At 37.2% G+C, this 18,184-nt stretch overlaps 1 protein-coding gene across 2 annotated transcripts in view; it reads right to left on the minus strand.

Annotated features, from left to right (window-relative positions):
- MGAT4A (alpha-1,3-mannosyl-glycoprotein 4-beta-N-acetylglucosaminyltransferase A) overlaps window positions 1-18,184 on the minus strand; it is a 109,757-nt gene that overhangs the window by 14,613 nt on the left and 76,960 nt on the right. For both annotated transcript variants that reach the window (XM_057740802.1, XM_057740803.1), the window contains exons 6-10: window positions 15,916-15,962; window positions 14,228-14,341; window positions 12,235-12,310; window positions 5,099-5,213; window positions 3,825-3,955 (exon numbers count right to left, since the gene is read on the minus strand). In XM_057740802.1, coding sequence (XP_057596785.1) covers window positions 3,825-3,955; window positions 5,099-5,213; window positions 12,235-12,310; window positions 14,228-14,341; window positions 15,916-15,962 — 483 coding nt within the window. The remainder of the gene's footprint in view (window positions 1-3,824; window positions 3,956-5,098; window positions 5,214-12,234; window positions 12,311-14,227; window positions 14,342-15,915; window positions 15,963-18,184) is intronic.

Consider the following 18,184-nt stretch of genomic DNA (forward strand, 5'->3'; position numbering starts at 1 on the left):
CAACTTCATTTCACAATTCCAAGTCATGTGTTTTTTTAGGGCCCTCTTTGAGGCATTAATAGGTTTGGTGCCTACTTGATACACAGACATGATGCGGAAATTAAAAATAAACACTTCTAAGGGAAGAGTTAAGGATTTAATTTCAACCACCTTTCAAAATAGGTCAATAGAGGTTTGACTTTTAATATTAAAATGCACAAACTCTAGAGGTTTGGTTCAAATACACAAAATAGCTTTAATTGGATAATGTAATGAAGAATTTGTAGATAAGAAAAGGCACATTTTGTTGCATGAAAGCAATTTGAAAATGTGAGGCAGTAAGTGGACTACAAGTAAGGAAACAACATCGAAACAGACAAATCCATTTTGGCACAGTTGGGGGACACCTATGTTTCAGCTCTCAGTGCGCCATGGCCCAGATTTCCAGTTACAACCTGCTCTCGTGTGGGACCCAGAGCACTGGAAGGGCTCTCGTGCTTTCATTAGCTCAGAGCTTTAGGACAGCCATGGCTACCTTGTCGTGCTTTTATAAACCCTTCCCATTTTCAATGACTTTTATAAGTTTGGGGCTAAGAATATACTGAAAAAGACAAATGTATGAGGGTGAGTCAGAAATTATCCACACTCTGTTTACATTAAAACTTCTGCTGGCTGCACTGTCTTATCAGGCTACTGTTTCCCCAGTCACTGCTGTGCAGGTGTGAACATGTTACATCAGTTCATTTGGAACTGCAGTGGGAGCAAAAACAGATGCCCCACTTGTGATTTGCATGAAAGAAGAGGAGTGATTCACTTTTTGTGGTCTGAGGGTATACCTGGTGCCGTTATTTATTGAAGACTTTGTACGCAGTATGGAGAAAGTGTTTCGTCACAAAGAAGTGTGTATGAATGGATAGAGAAGTTCAAGGTAGGTCACACAAGTGTTAACCATCAAGAAGCCGGACGTCTGTCCATGTCCACGGTTGATGACAGCATTGAGCGTACACGTGAAATGATTGTCGAATAGGTAAGTGACAGTGGATTACATGGCAAATCATTTGCAAATCAGCCATGGATCTGCCGATGAAATAATCCATGACAGACTTAGGTTTCGAAAAGTTTGTACTGAAGCCTAAACTTTGGATTAAACACAGAGGACTGCTATCCAAGGGCGCTGTGATCTTGCATGACAATAAACATCTGCACACTTCTGCCCACACTATCGACACTGCAAAAACTTCATTTAAAGCATCCTCCTTATAGTCCTGCTCTTGCTGTGTTAAACCATCCTCCTTATAGTCCTGCTCTTGCTCCATCAGACTTTCACCTGTTTGATCCCCTGAAAGCAGCCCTACGAGGATGAAGATTCACTTCTGATGAAGAAGTGAAGACAGCGGTGCATTTGTGGCTCCCAGCTCAGCCTAAAACATTTTTTAATGAGGGAATATGAAAGCTTGTTGACAGATGGACAAAGTGTATTGAAAAGCAAGGAGATTATGTCGAAAAATGATGTATTTGTCTTTTCCAAAAGTTAATTAAAATAAATTCTACAGCCAGAGTGTGGATAATTTTTGACTCACCCGCGTATAAGACACTTCCACTTTGAAAGACTTCTAATAATTTGTGTTAAAATGTCTAGTTTTTCTCAACAGGTTTACTTCATTAGCATTATTGCTCACACTAGGATAGAGGTGGAATCGTATATTTTATTTACACAAATAAAACACCCAAGTGGAAGGAGAGGGAGGGTAAGGGAGAGAGAAGACAGGGGAGGAGTGAGGAGAGGGGAGAAGCAGCACTCAAGAGACCAAGCCCGCCACTCAACACACAGGCAAGGGACCACACATTCAGGCCTAAAGAGTCCAAGCAGGTCCATAACCTTTGGAAGAATGTGTGAATGCTTTTTTTTTTTAAGGTAACAATGGTTTATAACATTATATAAGTTTCATGTGTACAGCATTATACTTCTACTTCTGTGTACACTCCAGCATGCTCACCGCCAAAAGTTCAGTCTCCATTTATTGCCGTACAGTTGATCCCCTTTACCCATTCCACCCTCCCAATGCCCACCCCTGCCCCTTCCCCTCTGGTAATCACTACTCTGTTCTTGTATCTATGTTTGTTTTTGTTTGGTACTATTGGTGAGAATGTAAGCTGGTACAGCCACCGTGGAAAACAGTATGGAGATTCCTCAAAACACTAAGAAGAGAAGTACCATATGACCCAGCTATCCCACTTCTGGGTATTTATCCAAAGAATAAGAAAACATTAATCAGAAAAGATATATGCACCTCCATGTTCATCACAACATTATGTATAATAGCCACAACACGGAAACAACCTAAATGCCCATCAATGGATGAATGGATAAAGATGTACTATGTACACATATGTGCACACACACATACACACAGTGGAATACTACTCAGACATATAAAAGATGAAATCTTTCCATTTGCAACAACACTGATGGACCTTGAGGGTATTATGCTAAGTGAAATAAGTGTGAATGCTTGGAAAGGTCTCCTAGACCACTGTCAAGGGGATGTGATTCTGGAGCCAGCAAGTATGTGGTGACAGTTTCCTTGACATCCTAGCAGAAGCAGCTGAAAAATTATGGGAAATTATGGGTCACAGAAAGAAGAGTGAAAGAATGGGTCTTCATGGTTTTAATTTTTGCTTTCAGAGATTTTCACCTCATAAGCTCATTTTAGAACCTAACCATATATTAGATAAAACTGCACAGGACCAATTAAAGGCAAGTGTGTTGTACAAATGTAAATATGACATTAATTGTCTGTGTCCTACAATAAAAATTCCTGTAAATCATGAAGAAAATATAGGTAAGGGCTTATATCATAAAAATGAGTTGATCGAATCAATTTATATGTTCAGTCGTTGGAAAGCTGGTGCTCTGCTATTTCGCTCTACTCCATGATGTGCTCTAAAGAAAGTGGTTATTTTTAAAAGAGGCAGAGAGAGAATGTAATAGGTTACAGACCCCTGAAGAGGGCGTCCTAAAAACTAACTGGCAGAAGGGATGATCAAACTATCCTAGGAAATCAGCTGATTTAATAGAAATCAAATTAAATGTTTATTTGTGAGAATAAATCAACCCTATAATGAACATACGCTTGTAATAAAGATTTCCTTGTTATTACATGTCAAAAGTGACTCATTCATTTTTAAGAATGTGTACATTCATATTTTACTTATGCTTACAGCCAATAATTAAAAAATTCTTCCAGAGATACAATTCAAATTAGACAAGAAAAACATATTAATTACTCTTTACAGTAAGATTTCTATGGTGATAACTTAATATTTGAACAGTCAAAGCAAAAACTATTGTTTACTTGCTTACCTGCTACCAACATTCCAAAGGTCAGCATATTAGCAAGAACACTGGCTTCTTATAAGCAATACAATACAAAAAAAGGAACTTTTTTGACTTATTGTTTTGGTATAAAATACGACTTCCATTTTATTCCTTATATCCAGGTGTGCTGGGGTCTGATGTGGTCCCCGAAGTATGTGAAAAAAGAAAGCTGACAGAGGACATGAAGAAAACCAAAACAACGCCCACCCCCAACCCCCACAGGACAGATATGGCCAACAGAAACACCAGAGCCTAAAGACAATAAACACTCATCAGCAATTGAAAGAAAGGTGAGCTTCACTGACTTAAAAGTCTGCCCAGAACAGGAACTTTTTGTAGTTCAAGAAAGCAAGCAAGCACTTAAACCCTTATGTGGAAACACTGTTTTCTTTTCTGGTTCCCGAGTCATGGCTTACACTGAAAGCATAAAAGGAGCCTCTTCCACTGGCATAAGAAATTAACTTACTGCATCTTTTTCAGGGTTGCAGACTTTAACCCACAGAATATGGTCCAAGAGCCAATCAATGGGTTTCTCCTTATAGAACATAAATATGAATTCCACAATCAGAGTGAGGTCTGGTGCTTGAAACATTTTACCTGAAAAGATACTCCCAGTCAATAACTGTAACAAAGAAGCCAAGCATCAAAATGGCTTAAATGAGTAAAATTCATAAAACAAAAACACTAAAGCTTGTGCTTTCAACTATAAATCATTATGAATAATTTCCCCATTTGTCTTATTAAAAACAAGCTTTCTTTAGCTAAGTTTAGTTGTCACCTGAGTATAAACGGAAGTAGGTATTGAACTCCTGACTTTCCCTATTACAAAATCTATCATACAACTACTAGCTCAAAGGATTCAAGAAGCAAGCTGGAGATTTTTCCTTCATGTCTTATTAAAATTATTCCCACAAAAAAGGCACTTAAGAGGTTTAAGTTTAAAAAGAAAATTAACTAAATCAATAAAAGCAAAAAACAAGGACTCCTAATTCTGTCTTCACAAATAAAGATGTTTTGTAAGTCTTAAATTGAGTTTTGAGATAAATGATCAATAAGGTCAAAGTCCCAGCCTCTAATACTTAACAGATTTAAAGCATTACAGGACATGAAATGTTATTCTCTGGGGTGTTTTTTAAAACCTGTAAATTTCCTTCAATCTTCAACTTGAAACATATTCTCTTTAGTTGGATAATTTAGGAATTTTAATGAAAACAAAAAACAAAAAAAAAAACCACTTAAAGCACCCTGACTAGTCCATAAAGCAACACAAGAATACAAGTTAATCACTGAACAAGAACTTCACATACTACATCAAATACAGGAATTCCTATCAGAAAACCATTAGAGACGCATTCTTTTAGAAAGAACTTCAATCTTGCAAAAGCTCTAGGCTTTAAAACAGGAACTGGAAGTGTTAGATAAGAAGGAACCAGATGTGCTTCCCAGGACCGTGGTTGTCTCCGTGTAGTCTAGTCGCGAAAAGCCAGCAGGGCTGCCTTGTAGAACTCTAGAGTAAATATTACCCTCTTAGAACTCTCCAAATACTATTTTGGGTTGACTTTCACCATTTTATACACGGAAGTTTACCAAAGTTACATTTCTTCAAAAGCAATTCATTTCCAGAGGAAAAAAGGACAATTTTAAGGTTAAAAAAACAAAACAAAACAAAACAAAAAAAAACTAAGATTCTAAGAGTCACAGTTATTTCTGAAAAGTAAATAAATCTAACACTTTTCTTACCAATGAAGCCCAGCTGGGAGAACTCAAGTATCATCCATTCCTCAGAAGAAAGTTGAAGTGCAAAATTTTTTATGGTATTAAAGTAATTCTGTTTGACAATAATATCATCTTCAAGCTAAAGAAAGTTGAACAATCATATTAATAAATTAGAAAGAGAAGGGAAGATTTAGGGAGGACATTCTTTATTATGGAAAAACTCAAGCACACTTTTATAATGACAATCTAGGAAATAATGGGCAAAATGATGAAATTAGAAAAATAAATTTTAGGAGTTTCCTGGCAGTCCAGTGGTTAAGATTCCACACTCCCAATACAGGGGGCATGGGTTCAGTCCCTGGTCTGGGAAGATCCCACATGCCATGTGGTGAGGCCAAAAAATAAAAATTTTTTAAAAATAATAAAAGGGAAAATTATAAAAATAAATAAAATAAAAATTAGGACTTCCCTGGTGGTGCAGTGGTTAAGAATCTGCCTGCCAATGCAGGGGCCACGGGTTTGATCCCTGATCTGGGAAGATCCCACATGCCATGGAGCAGCTAAGCCTGTGTGTCACAACTACTGAGCCTGTGCTCTACAGCCTGCAAGCTACAACTACTGAGCCCATGCACTGCAACTACTGAAGCCTGCACACCTAGAGCCCATGCTCCACAACAAGAGAAACCATCACAATGAGAAGCCTGTGCACTGCAATGAAGAGCAGCCCCGCTTGCTACAAATAGAGAGAAAGCCCGTGCACAGCAACAAAGACCTAATGCAGTTAATAAATAAATAAATATATTTATATACATATTTTTTTTAATTAAAATAGGGACTTCCTTGGAGGTCCAGCAGTTAAGACTCCACACTTCCACTGCAGGGGGAACGGGTTCAATCCCTGGTCTGAGAACTAAGATCCCACATGCCGCGCGGTGCGGCCAAGAAAGTGGGGGAAAAAATTTCTTAAAAAAATTGAGGAAAATAAAATGGCAGATGCACATGGCAAGTCAATGAAACTACCCCCTCACCATAGGAAATAACAAAACCACTCCATGAATGACTCCTTTTGGTCCTTCTATGGCTCCCAACATGATTTTACACTATCCTGTTTTCTTTTCAAAGGAAAAGAATTTTATAGGTCTTTAAAAAAATTTTTTTTTTTTTTTTGCTTGTTACATGTATTATGTAACAAGCAAAAACAAAAACAAAAAATGCTACCAGCTCTCCTTCTCTGCCCTCCATCCTGCTAGCGGAGGTGACCAGTGTTCAAGGCTGGGTGTGTGCCCACTGGACACCTTCAGTATGGGCAAACAGCACAGGTAGATCCAGCCCTACCTAAAGGTTCCCACCCACCTTTACGTTTTTATTACAAAGGGATCACATTATGAAACTGGCTTTTTTCTCTTAATATATCATCCAGGTTAATAAGTATATATTTAAAGCATTCTCTTTAATAGACTCATACTATTCCCTGGGGTTGATGGACAAATCATTCACCTGCTCACAGGCAGACACCCAGGCTGATTCTCACTCTTTGTCAATGCAAACAACACCTACCCTTCATATCGGAGCTGTTCATTTCTGTAGGACGGGCTCCTAAAAGTTCTTTTTTTCTATTTTAAAAGATATCTTCAAAATATTTAAGAAGCTGTAGCAATTCAGAGTGCCCATTAACCCCATGTGCTCTGCCATCACCACGTGTTACTGGCATGTTTACCAGTTCAGCAGGGAGTTGACAGAGACAGGGGATCATGAATGTACGCAAAGACTTCCTCCCCAAATCTCCTTCCATAAAATTTCAAAGTCACAAGATAATTTTTTTTACATATATATACATTCTTTTTTTACATGTCCTTCTTTTTTTTCTTTTGGCCGTGCTGCACCGTATGCAGGATCCTACCCTGACCAGGAATCAAACCCCTGGCCCCCTGCAGTGGGAGCGCAGAGTCTTAACCACTGGACCACCAGGGAAGTCCCTATACATTCTTTTTTAAATATCCTTTCCCGCTGATATCTTAAAACTCTTCCTTTTCATAATGACACATTATCATTTCTAGTTATCTGCTAAGTAATTTTCACTTATTTTAGTATTTAGGTTTTTCATGTTTTAAGTCTCATAAGCTTTCTTCCTGTCTGTGAAGAAACAGTAGCAGTATTTGGAAAGGTACAATTCTGACTCACCCAATATTTACTGAGCCTCGATTATGTTCCAGACACAGTACTAAACCCTGGGAACCCATCGGTGAACAGAAAAGACAAGTTTTACACCCTCAGAGCTTGTAGGGAAGCCAGAGAGAAAACCAGACAAAGCACAGAGCCCCAGTGGCACCTAACGTTGCTTTCCCAGAGAAAAGATGCCCACACTCACACCCAAACATTGGCTGTGGATGCCCAAAGGAAAGATGACCCCCAAAACCAGGCAAGTCCAAGTTTTTCCAATAAGTAGATTAAAAAAACAAGCCTGGAATAGAGACACAGATGTAGAGGAGGACAGACGTGTGGAACACAGGGTGGTAGCGGGGGTGGGATGAATTGGGAGACTGGGATTTACACATATACACTACCGTGTGTAAAATAGCTAGCTAGTGGGAACCTGCTGTGTAGCACAGGGAGCTCAGCTTGGTGCTCTATGGTAACCTAGATGGGTGGGATGGTGGGTGCTGGGAGAGAGGTCCAAGAGGGAAGGGATATATGTATACATATAACTGATTCACTTCGTTGTACAGCAGAAACACAATACTGCAAAGCAGTTATACCCCAATTGAAAACAAACAAAAAAAAAGGTTGGGACTGATTTATTTATTATTTCATCTACACTTCTGATATACAGCAGAGTAGGTAAAATAATTTAATGCCTACTTAAAATTTAGTACACTAAATTTGGTTACCACCAAAAATTCACATTTTTTATATTAAATTAGAAAAATTGCTTTGTTCCACTCTCACATCTCATCAACAACTTTGCTTTTAAAAAAAAACTTTTAGAGATAATTGTAGATTCATACGCAGCTATAAAAAAGAGACCCCAAATATCCTCAATATAACTACAGCACATCACTACCAGTAAATTGACTCTGATACAATTCAACCAACTTATTCAAATTTCACCAGTTTTACACGCACTCAGTTGTGTGTCTGTGTATTTAGTTCCAAGCAATCTTAACACGCATGCAATTGCAGGAGCACCACTAGAGCCAGGAAGGGGTCAGTTCCATCACAGGGATTCTCATGCTACCCTTTATAAACACAGCCACCTCCCTCCTTTTCCCCCTTCCCAGCCTCTGGTAACCAAGAGTCTGTTCTCCATCTCCATAATTTTGTCATTTCAAGAATGCTGTGTAAAGACTGGCTTTTTAAACTAAGCATAACTCCCCTGAGATCCAAGCATATCCCCTGATATGTCATGTATCTTAGTTCGTGTCTTCATTATCTGGTACCCCACAATACGGATGCACCACAGTTTGTTTAACCAGTCACCTGCCAAAGAATATGTGGGCTGTTCCCAGGGTTTGCTATTATGAATGAAGCTGCTATGAACCTTCACGTACAGGTCTTTTAGTGAACATATGTGCTTCTCTGACACCAGTGTTTTATCACAGCAAGAGTCACTCTTTGAAAAATCTAACATATCTCATTAGTGATCACTAGTTCATAGAGGGAAGTTAAAATACAAGATGTAAAATAATGCTTTTGCAGTATGCAACTGCAGTATCTGAAACAGGTGGAATATTACATTTACATTTTTGCTCCAATTTTTAAAAAGTACAAGGAGAAACCAAAAACTAATGATGGTTACCTGTGGGGCAGAAGGAAACAGGGGGAAGGGGACAGGGATAAAAAGGAGACTTCTCTAAATATATCTTGTTTTATATAAGTTTTGATTTGGGGATATTATGGTTTTTACAACTAAAAAGGAAAAATATCCTAAAAACTGAATACAAATGGAAACAAAAGAACCTAGTTTCATATCAGGCTGTCAGCGTGGCCACACAGTATGAAGAATTTTGTCGAGTGACTTTCAAACACAGAATTTTGACTATATACCCATATCAGGATATACTCCTGGGGGTGGGGAAAGGACAAAAAACTTTTCATTGTATTTAGTAGTCTAATTGTTAGTAGTGATATTGGTATTGTTCTTTTGAAACTATTCTAGGTATACTATAGAATAAAATAATTATGTTATTTAGATAACTTGACTAAAACCAAGACTTTCAATGTAAGAGAAAAGAAATATATGTAAAACTCAAAAAAGTTAAATAAAAATACTATAATCTCACGCTTGAATTGGGACTATCAATACAAATCTGACTTTTTTCCCTCTGAGAAGTAAAATGTTCTTTTCCTTATTAAAACAGCTAGAAGCAAAGACACCACAAGAGCAATGAGCATCTCAAGCACACAGACTGTGGTCCTGAGCACCATATACCTCTAAAACGAACCGGGCTCCTTAGAGAGATGGCTGGTTCCAGCTCTGGGACAGGAAATGTGCAAGATGTGCCAGTCAGCAAGGAAGAGATCAAAGACTACTGGACTCACATGAAAAGAATACAAGAGCCAGTTTAAAGAGATTCCCACTGGCTCATGACGGGCCGATAAAAGCATCAATATGAATAACGACTGCAAAGACTGAAGCAAACAAACTCTATTTTGAAAAATCCATGAGTTCATAACAATACTTTAAAAATGGTCACAACTGGAGATTACTAGGGTATCAACTTTAAAAATTAATAAAGAATCAAGCATTTATTCTTCTTTTCCTTTGTGATGAACTATTTTTCAAGATAACCAAATGGTTAAGAAGGGAGAGTCCTTTACAGAAGAACTCTACTTATAAGAACAATACAATTCACACAATTAGAAAATTACCAGTTGGCAATCTCTAATGAAATAAGCGATCTGGGGGAAAATAATCAGTGGAAGCTGAAACCGTAGGAGGATTGGCTGCTGGGAGCTTTTTAATAAAGGAGAGATGAGGCTGACACCCCTACAACCACCAATTAAATCTCAGCATCACTAGAAGTAGGACAACCTGACACAATGTGTGTCACTATGTGATACAGGAAGAACCACGCAGTACCACCTGTGAAGTGTCTGTATCATCGAACAGGTGTCCAGAAGACTGTCCTCAAGTCCAAGCACTTTAGGGAGCCAGGTGTGCTGCTGTCATGGGAAACTTCATTACAAGCCACAAGCAAAACACTACAGCAGTTGGCATTTTCTTTTCCCTTTAGATGTACGTCTGTGATAACTACAGAGTAACTGCTGACTATTGCTTTTTTTTTTTCCATTTTTTCTTTTGTTTGGTTGTGCTGCTTGACTTGTGGGATCTTAGTTCCCAGACCAGGGATCTAACCCACGCCCGTGGCCAGTGAAAGTGCAGAGTCCTAACCACTGGATGGCCAGGGAATTCCCTCTATTGCCTTTTTAAAAGTACTCTTTAAAGGTCTTGGGTAGGATACACCCCCCAACATACGCAACCTTGAAGTCATGTTCCTGGGGTAGTTATGAAGTCTCTGCACATCATAATGAACTCATGGAGAGAATTAAGTACATTATGTAAAGACCTAAATGTAAAGCAACTCCCTCTTTTCTGAGGCATAATTTTTGGGCAAATAGGGTAATTTTAAGAATGTCCAGTGGCTCCATCTTTGAAAGAGCTGAAAAGTGGTAACAATCTTAATGACCAAAAACAAGATCATGATATCTGAGAAGCAATTAAAAATTATACCAATCTATAATTACTGGCATATAAGGTGTCTATGGTATGTTAAGTGACAGTAAAATAGGCTTTAGGATAGCATGTACCGTACACTCCTGTTATAAAAAGGGTTGTATTCAATGAGTTAATATGTGACAAATTTTAAAGAACAATGCCTGACACGTGGTAAGTACGCAATAAATGTTAGTTCACAGCAGCTGTTATTGTTATACCATATACTGACCCTGCTTAGGGGAAGTTTTCCTTACCGTCCTCTTTCTTAATCCCATCCTTACCTCAATTTCTTAAACATTAACTTTTCCTACACTCCCTCCAAAAGCTTTAAGGTTCCATTAACTCTTCCCTTGGAGGAAAAGTGAAAACAAATTTCAAAGGTGATATAGCTACACTTTTAAATTCTCTCTATAAAGTTCTTGACCATGATGTAAATGTTTATATATTGGCCCTAGAACAAACAGCGAGGTTCAGCTACAATAATATTTGGGATAGGTTAAAATAAAATGCTTTGAAATTATTATTTTAAAATTAAAATCAGACTTCTCTAAGGTATTTAGAGGAAATGTACTACCTATATCTAGGATATCATGTTTTTATACACACAGCTGTTGCATCCTGTTATAGACAATGTCACACTCCAACCTCATTTCCATTTTTCATCCTGTGAACCAAGGAAGGGTTCACGCACACTTGAATGCAGCTGGCCGCAGGTATAATGTCAAAGGAGACAAAGTCTGCCCTCAAGAAGTCCACTTTCCCATGTGATGCCAGCCTGTTTCCCTCTGTCTTTCCGGCCCCCGATCCCTGTCAACAGCTGCCTAACCACATCCTTCCTGTTCGGGTCCCCAGGGCTGCTTCTTGTCACTCTTGTCCAAACACCCACCCAGGAAAGGATCTAATAAATACCTTTTATACTGAAAAAAAATAATAACTGACAGGCTTTGGTGCCATATACCTCTCAGGGGTATTTGCATTTTGACCAAGGGATAAAGACGTTCGGTTAAAGAAGTGAAATTCCAGTGGTTAAATTTAAGCTTAAGTATTAAGGAGAATGAGACTTGGAAGAAATAAGAGCTTCCTAGAATTATTGAAGTTGTTGCCTACCTGGCTAACTTACAATCCATATCATGATGGACTTACTGCTTTAGCCATGCTACTAATAGTTGCAGTATTAGAACTAAATGTCAGCTTTATTATCTTCAATACAAATGCAAATGTACTGCAGCGCACAAAACAACCATCTATGAGCTAAACCAGTGAGTGGAGCTGCAGAGCCATGTTGTCAGCGATGTGATCAACCCTTCTGCTCTGGCATACTGTTATGATCTTATATGTTTTAGACGGTTTACACTTTCAAAACTTCATTTTAATGAAAATATACCCTTGATATTACTTTCCCCTTAAAAGTGTGGAAAAAAAGTAAAGGAAAAATCACACTCACCTGGATGTAATATGTGCCCTTTTCCTGAGCATACATCATTAGAAAACAATAATCTAGGTTTTGCTTTGTTCTCCACCTGAAATAAAAATTTTCAAAAATAAGTTAGGAATCAGACTCAAAGTTAGCAAAATAAGGTTAGATGGATAATATTTTATAATATATAACAGTATTTTATAATATATAGTATAAATACAAGATGTCACATTGTATATATTATGTATACAACGTATAGTTATATGATTGATTGATAGATAGATACACTGATGTCACACACACAGGATATATCCACTTAGGAGAGAGTGAAAGAGAATTCACTTTTCTCTAATGACAGTTTTATCAAAATATATTCTCGAAAACACTAATGCTCAACATGTCCTGAGGAAAAAAGGAGTCTAATGTCAAGTAAGTTTGGGAAGAACACACATTACCCTGCTAGAGACATATTAGTATATTAGAAGCATTGAAACATTCAGTAGTAAATACATTTGTTGAAAAGTTTTTAATCCAATATTTTCCAAATTTTCTTGACCATAGGCCTCTTTTCCAGTAATATCTCAATGTCTCTAGGAACTAGCGCTTCACATACAGGTAAAAAATCCTTTGGAAACCCAGAACTTCGTATTAAAGTTCACAATATTAGTGAATTCACCTTTTGGTGAATTCTTGGTACCTACAGAAACACACTGACCAATACTGAATAAAAGAAGTGGTTTTTCCAAAAGTCAGTTTAAAAAAAAAACACACACACACACAAGAAAAGTTTTGAACCACTAACTAAACTTCTCCAGAAAACACCTCACAAGCTGTTCTGAATTTAATGAGTCTATCCAGAGGTTTTTTTTTTTTAAACAAATTCAACCCTAAATTTTTAAAATAACATTATATTTATTGAGAGATAATTAACCAATTAGAGGGACACATCTGTCTTTGTGACAAATTAACAACTCAAGAAATATAATAAATATCTTCTCAAAACACGATTTTTGTCCTTTTTCCCGGTTATGGACAATCCAAAACTGATGCCAATATCTCTTAGACTACTTTGTCTTTAATAACAATGCAAGGAAAATTTCTAACTCTTTCAGTTTTAGAGATTCAGAGATAAATAAATTGACTAATGCTTTTATTGCAATATAATTCTGCACAAGAGCAGTATTGTTTTTACCACTTTTATTGGATCAGTTCTCATTTATGTTACACACAGACATGAGATTTCTAACTGGACTAACTTTGGAGTTATACTGAATATACTCTTAAGAAAAGTCACAGTGAAACTGAGACGAAGCGAGAGAGTAGCACAGACATATATATACTACCAACTGTAAAATAGTCAGTGGGAAGTTGTTGTATAACAAAGGGAGTCCAACTCGAGGATGGAAGATGCCTTAGAGGACTGGGGCAGGGAGGGTGGGGGGGACTCGAGGAGGGGGGAGTCAAGGAAGGGAGGGAATACGGGGATATGTGTATAAAAACAGATGATTGAACCTGGTGTACCCCCCAAAAAATAAAAAAAATACAAAAAATTCATCTCAAAAAAAACAACAACAAAGGGAGTCCAACTCGAGGATGGAAGATGCCTTAGAGGACTGGGCCAGGGAGGGTGCGGGGGACTCGGGGTGGGGGGGGGGGAGTCAAGGAAGGGAGGGAATACGGGGATATGTGTATAAAAACAGATGATTGAACCTGGTGTACCCCCCAAAAAGTAAGAAGAAAGAAAGAAAGAAAGAAAGAAAGAAAGAAAGAAAGAAAGAAAGAAAGAAAGAAAGAAAGAAAGAAAGAAAGAAAAGGTCACAGTATCACAGAGCAGCACAGTTATAAAATTCATTAGGTTTACCAAATTCAACCTCTCATCAGCAATTCCACAGAATTTTCAATAAAATAATCAAAAAGTCACTAGCTCTCACTTATTAGCCCAACCTTAAAATGAGTTAAGCTCTGATAAACAAGGACAACATTTATTACATATTATAGTCACAAGGGTGCACAGGCTCACCTTACTCTTTCTTTTGAATCTCCAAATGTTTCCTTTAAGTTTGTCAAGTCAGGATAATAGCTTTCAGGAGGTGATATTATTTCCACCAAGCCAGAACTGATTTCTTTAGAAAATCTATTACGAGAAAAGTTGGCTGAGTTATTTAAGTTCTGTGAGATTTTACATCTTAACAACCAACTTATGTGTTTAACATAAAAATACATTAGTATACTGCTACAGTCACAATGTGTTAAGTGAAGCAGCTCATCATTGATTTTACTCGCTAGGAAATACAGATTTTTCCAATAGTACATGCTTTTTTTTTTTAAATAATGCTTAAAAACAGTGTAAAATACTAATATCCACAGAGTAGCATAGAACTCCTAGGCCAACTACAGGTATTAAATTCCTAAAAGGTATCAGAATTTTAAAAAAGCAATCCAGGTGTCACAGAAAATAAGAAAGAAAACAACCTAATGAATGTGTGTGTATATCGATATACATATATTTAAGCAAAAATAAAATTTTTTCCATTTTCAGGAAGGCTTAGTTTTGCGGTACAGACTATTACATCATTCTAAACTAGTATTTCTCAACTGGGGGCGATCTTGTCCCCCAAAGATACGTTGAGCTATGTCTGGAGATTGTGCAAGGCTGAGAAACTCTATCTTCACTGATTCAAATGTAATTTCACATCTGCATTCTCCCTTACTTCATGTTTGCGAAACTCCACAAAATGCTTATGCAATTACCTGCCTTTGCACAAATGTTCCTGGTATTTCACTGCAATTTTTCCTGGGTTTGCTTTCCTGCACACTGAGGAAGAAAGGAATCAACAGAATCGCTGCATAAGCCCCAAAGACCTGCCCACGTGGTCTGTGGGAAGGGGGACCAATAATGATTGCTTTGTTCCCATATTTAAGGATTTTATACCAATTTGTGATTGTATAAAAGCTGCCAAGAAATTCAGCACTCGAGGAAAAAATTTTACAAATGCACAACTTAATCCTGAACTATGCATATATTTTTTAAAACCTCTGGTTTTGGCATTTTGATAGACAAAGATCAAGCCACATTATCTTACACCTAAAGTTGGCAAATACTTGTTGCTTCTCTTTTGTCTTTCCTTTTTAAGTAAAAGATATGTCTTTTGAGGGCAACAACAGATACAGGTCGATGAAGAAACCCATTATCAGGACTGATTTCATGATATTATTAAAACTACAAAAATAATGGTACCTGCAACTTGCTAAGCTGTCCATCTGTTACCTGCTACGTGCCCCACTCACAATAAACTGTTAATAAACCTTTGCAGATTTTTAGACATAGGTCAGCACTGAGGTTTGAAACTGCTATGTGACTAGTTGCCCTGCCAGCAGAAAATATTTTTCTTGGTAAACAGAGGGTGAAAGATTTAAGTGATCTCATACGACTCTCTCTCTATTCACAGATTAAAGACTGTTGTTTGATAGTGTTACATACATATGACATTCAAGTCTTTTCTATAATGAAATACACCACTATATCCAATCAGATAACATGATACACACACATACTTTACGATAATATAAAAGACCAATGACAGGTGGCCCACTGAACACTGAACTGCACAAAAAATGAACTATAAAGGAAGGCATTTTCTTTTAGCAACAAGCCAAGAGATAACAGTAACTGACGTACTGTCATTTCCATAATTAAGAAGAACTTACTCTTTCTCCAGGTTGGCTACAACACCATTTACATAATCAATATCTGTCTGGGAGAGAAAAAAACAATTACACCAACATCCATGTTTTTATATTTTTATCTTTATTTTATATTTTATTTAACTTTTAATTCTGAATTCAAAATTAAATGATTAGAACATTCACTGAAAACATGAAATTTTCAGACAACTTATGGGATTTGCATCTCTGTATTCTACTGTACTGCACTGCTATATATCACTGAGTACTTACCAATAAGCAGATTCTTAAGTTTTTATTGTTTTCAATTGTCTATATTCAACTCAGTAAGAAACAACTGAGCATAGAAGCTATTTCTACTTCTTCTGCAACATCCAAACTATAAGCAGTGAATCAGTAACAGAAGCAGCACACAATTGAGAAAGATTTTTCCACTTGGAGTTATAAAACGTAGGTTCAAGATTTGCCTCTCTAGCTACTGGCCTGTATAATCTAAAGCAAGTTACTACTGTGAGCCTCAGTTTCCCGTCCTATTAAAGAAAAAAGGGAGTGGTGGCAGAAGGAAATAATACCTCAGAGACTATGACATTAAATGATAAAGCTATGTAATAAGAAGCTGTGTTATTTTATATTATTATTATCAGGCTGATAATGGAAACCCAAGTCAAGAGTACTTTAATCAGTCAGAAAAAAATGTTTATCAAACCTGTGAACTTCTAAATTATATATAAATGGAGAGCCAATACTCCTGACCAATTTTAAATACAATGACAAATTAAAATGCTCAGTTGTTAACAGAAATCAATGCTACATCTAGTATGATGTATATTATAAAGACTGCCAAAACACAATACTTGAGGAAAATATAACAAACCAAAAAAAGATAAAGCTTAACCCTGGAAATTCCAAAACTATCGAATTATAAAAAGTTGTCTTAGAGGAAGTTTTTTGAAAAATACTTTAATTTCTGTTAATTGAAAGTAATTGCTATTTTTATTGTTAAAGATGTAGGAGTGAGACCACTTATGAAGACCATATCCTTCAAACTCTTAACAAAGAACCACGGGAACACAACTAGCACACAGCTCAAAACCCCCTGACCTTCCACTCCATAAACCCAAACACATCTTAACACTCATCGGGCTATAATTTTGGAGAACGTGATCAAGTCTGGTTTATATAACCTTTAATGAGTTTAGTAATACCTGAAATTCAATTTGATAACCATTTATTGAGAGCCGGTGATTTGCCTATCCAAGGAAACGGGAATACAAGACGGACAAGAGCAGCTCCCTATCCAGCAGGCTGTCCAAGAGGGCAGTCAAGACGAATAAGCTTATGTGAACATAGACCTATTATGTGATGCATAATAACACTCATGAAATGCAAGTCATCCATATCTAATACTATACATAATCCGTATGCTGCACACTAACTGACATAACTAGCAAGAGATTCACTTCAACGACTCTAAGCGGTGTCACCATTACACATCAGAATCGATGCTATCTGGTATCAGCCGAGGGAGTTGTGGGGCTCCTCTGGAGAAAGTAAACATGTAACTGGCCTAGAAACACACAGCCAGGCCAACCTTTGTCTCCACTCGGGCCTCTACTTGCCTCTCTCCCCGACTCTTAGATGTTGGCAATAAGACAGGCAGTCTCTGAGATCTTGGGGGCTTGACGGCTTTAAATTGAAAGAACCCTTTTTCCTGAAATCTTTTTTAAAGGTCTGTGCAGACTTTTTTAAAGGTAATATTGTCCTCCAATTCTGAGAACGTTTCTGTGAGTCTGTAACTGAGATACATATATTCTAAGGGTATGTGAGCGATATGATTGGGATACGTGGGAAAAAGAGTCGACACACACATAGCAAAAGAAGAAAGAGCATTTCCCCCTGGAGAATCAAGTGTTTTTGTTTGTTTTTTGAATCAAGTTTTCTTCGTGGTTAAGTAAAATTAAATTTTTTTAATTGAAACTAAAAGATTTATTAATACATACTGCAACATGGAGGAACCTTGAAAACACTATGCTAAGTGAAAGAAGCCAGTCACAAAGGACCACACATTTTATAACTGCATGTATATAAAATGCCAGGATTAAAATAAAACAATCTATAGAGACAGAAAGTAGATTCGCAGTTGTCTAGGCCTGGAGGGGATAGTGGCATTAATGGGTAATGGGTGCAGAATTTCTTGTTTAGGTGATGGAAATCTTCTAAAATTGATTGAGATGATGGCTACAGAACTCTGACCTTAAACAGGCGAACTGTATGTTACATGAATTCCACACCC

Source organism: Hippopotamus amphibius, chromosome 7 (genome assembly GCF_030028045.1).
Source record: "Hippopotamus amphibius kiboko isolate mHipAmp2 chromosome 7, mHipAmp2.hap2, whole genome shotgun sequence".
Lineage (NCBI taxonomy): Eukaryota > Metazoa > Chordata > Mammalia > Artiodactyla > Hippopotamidae > Hippopotamus > Hippopotamus amphibius.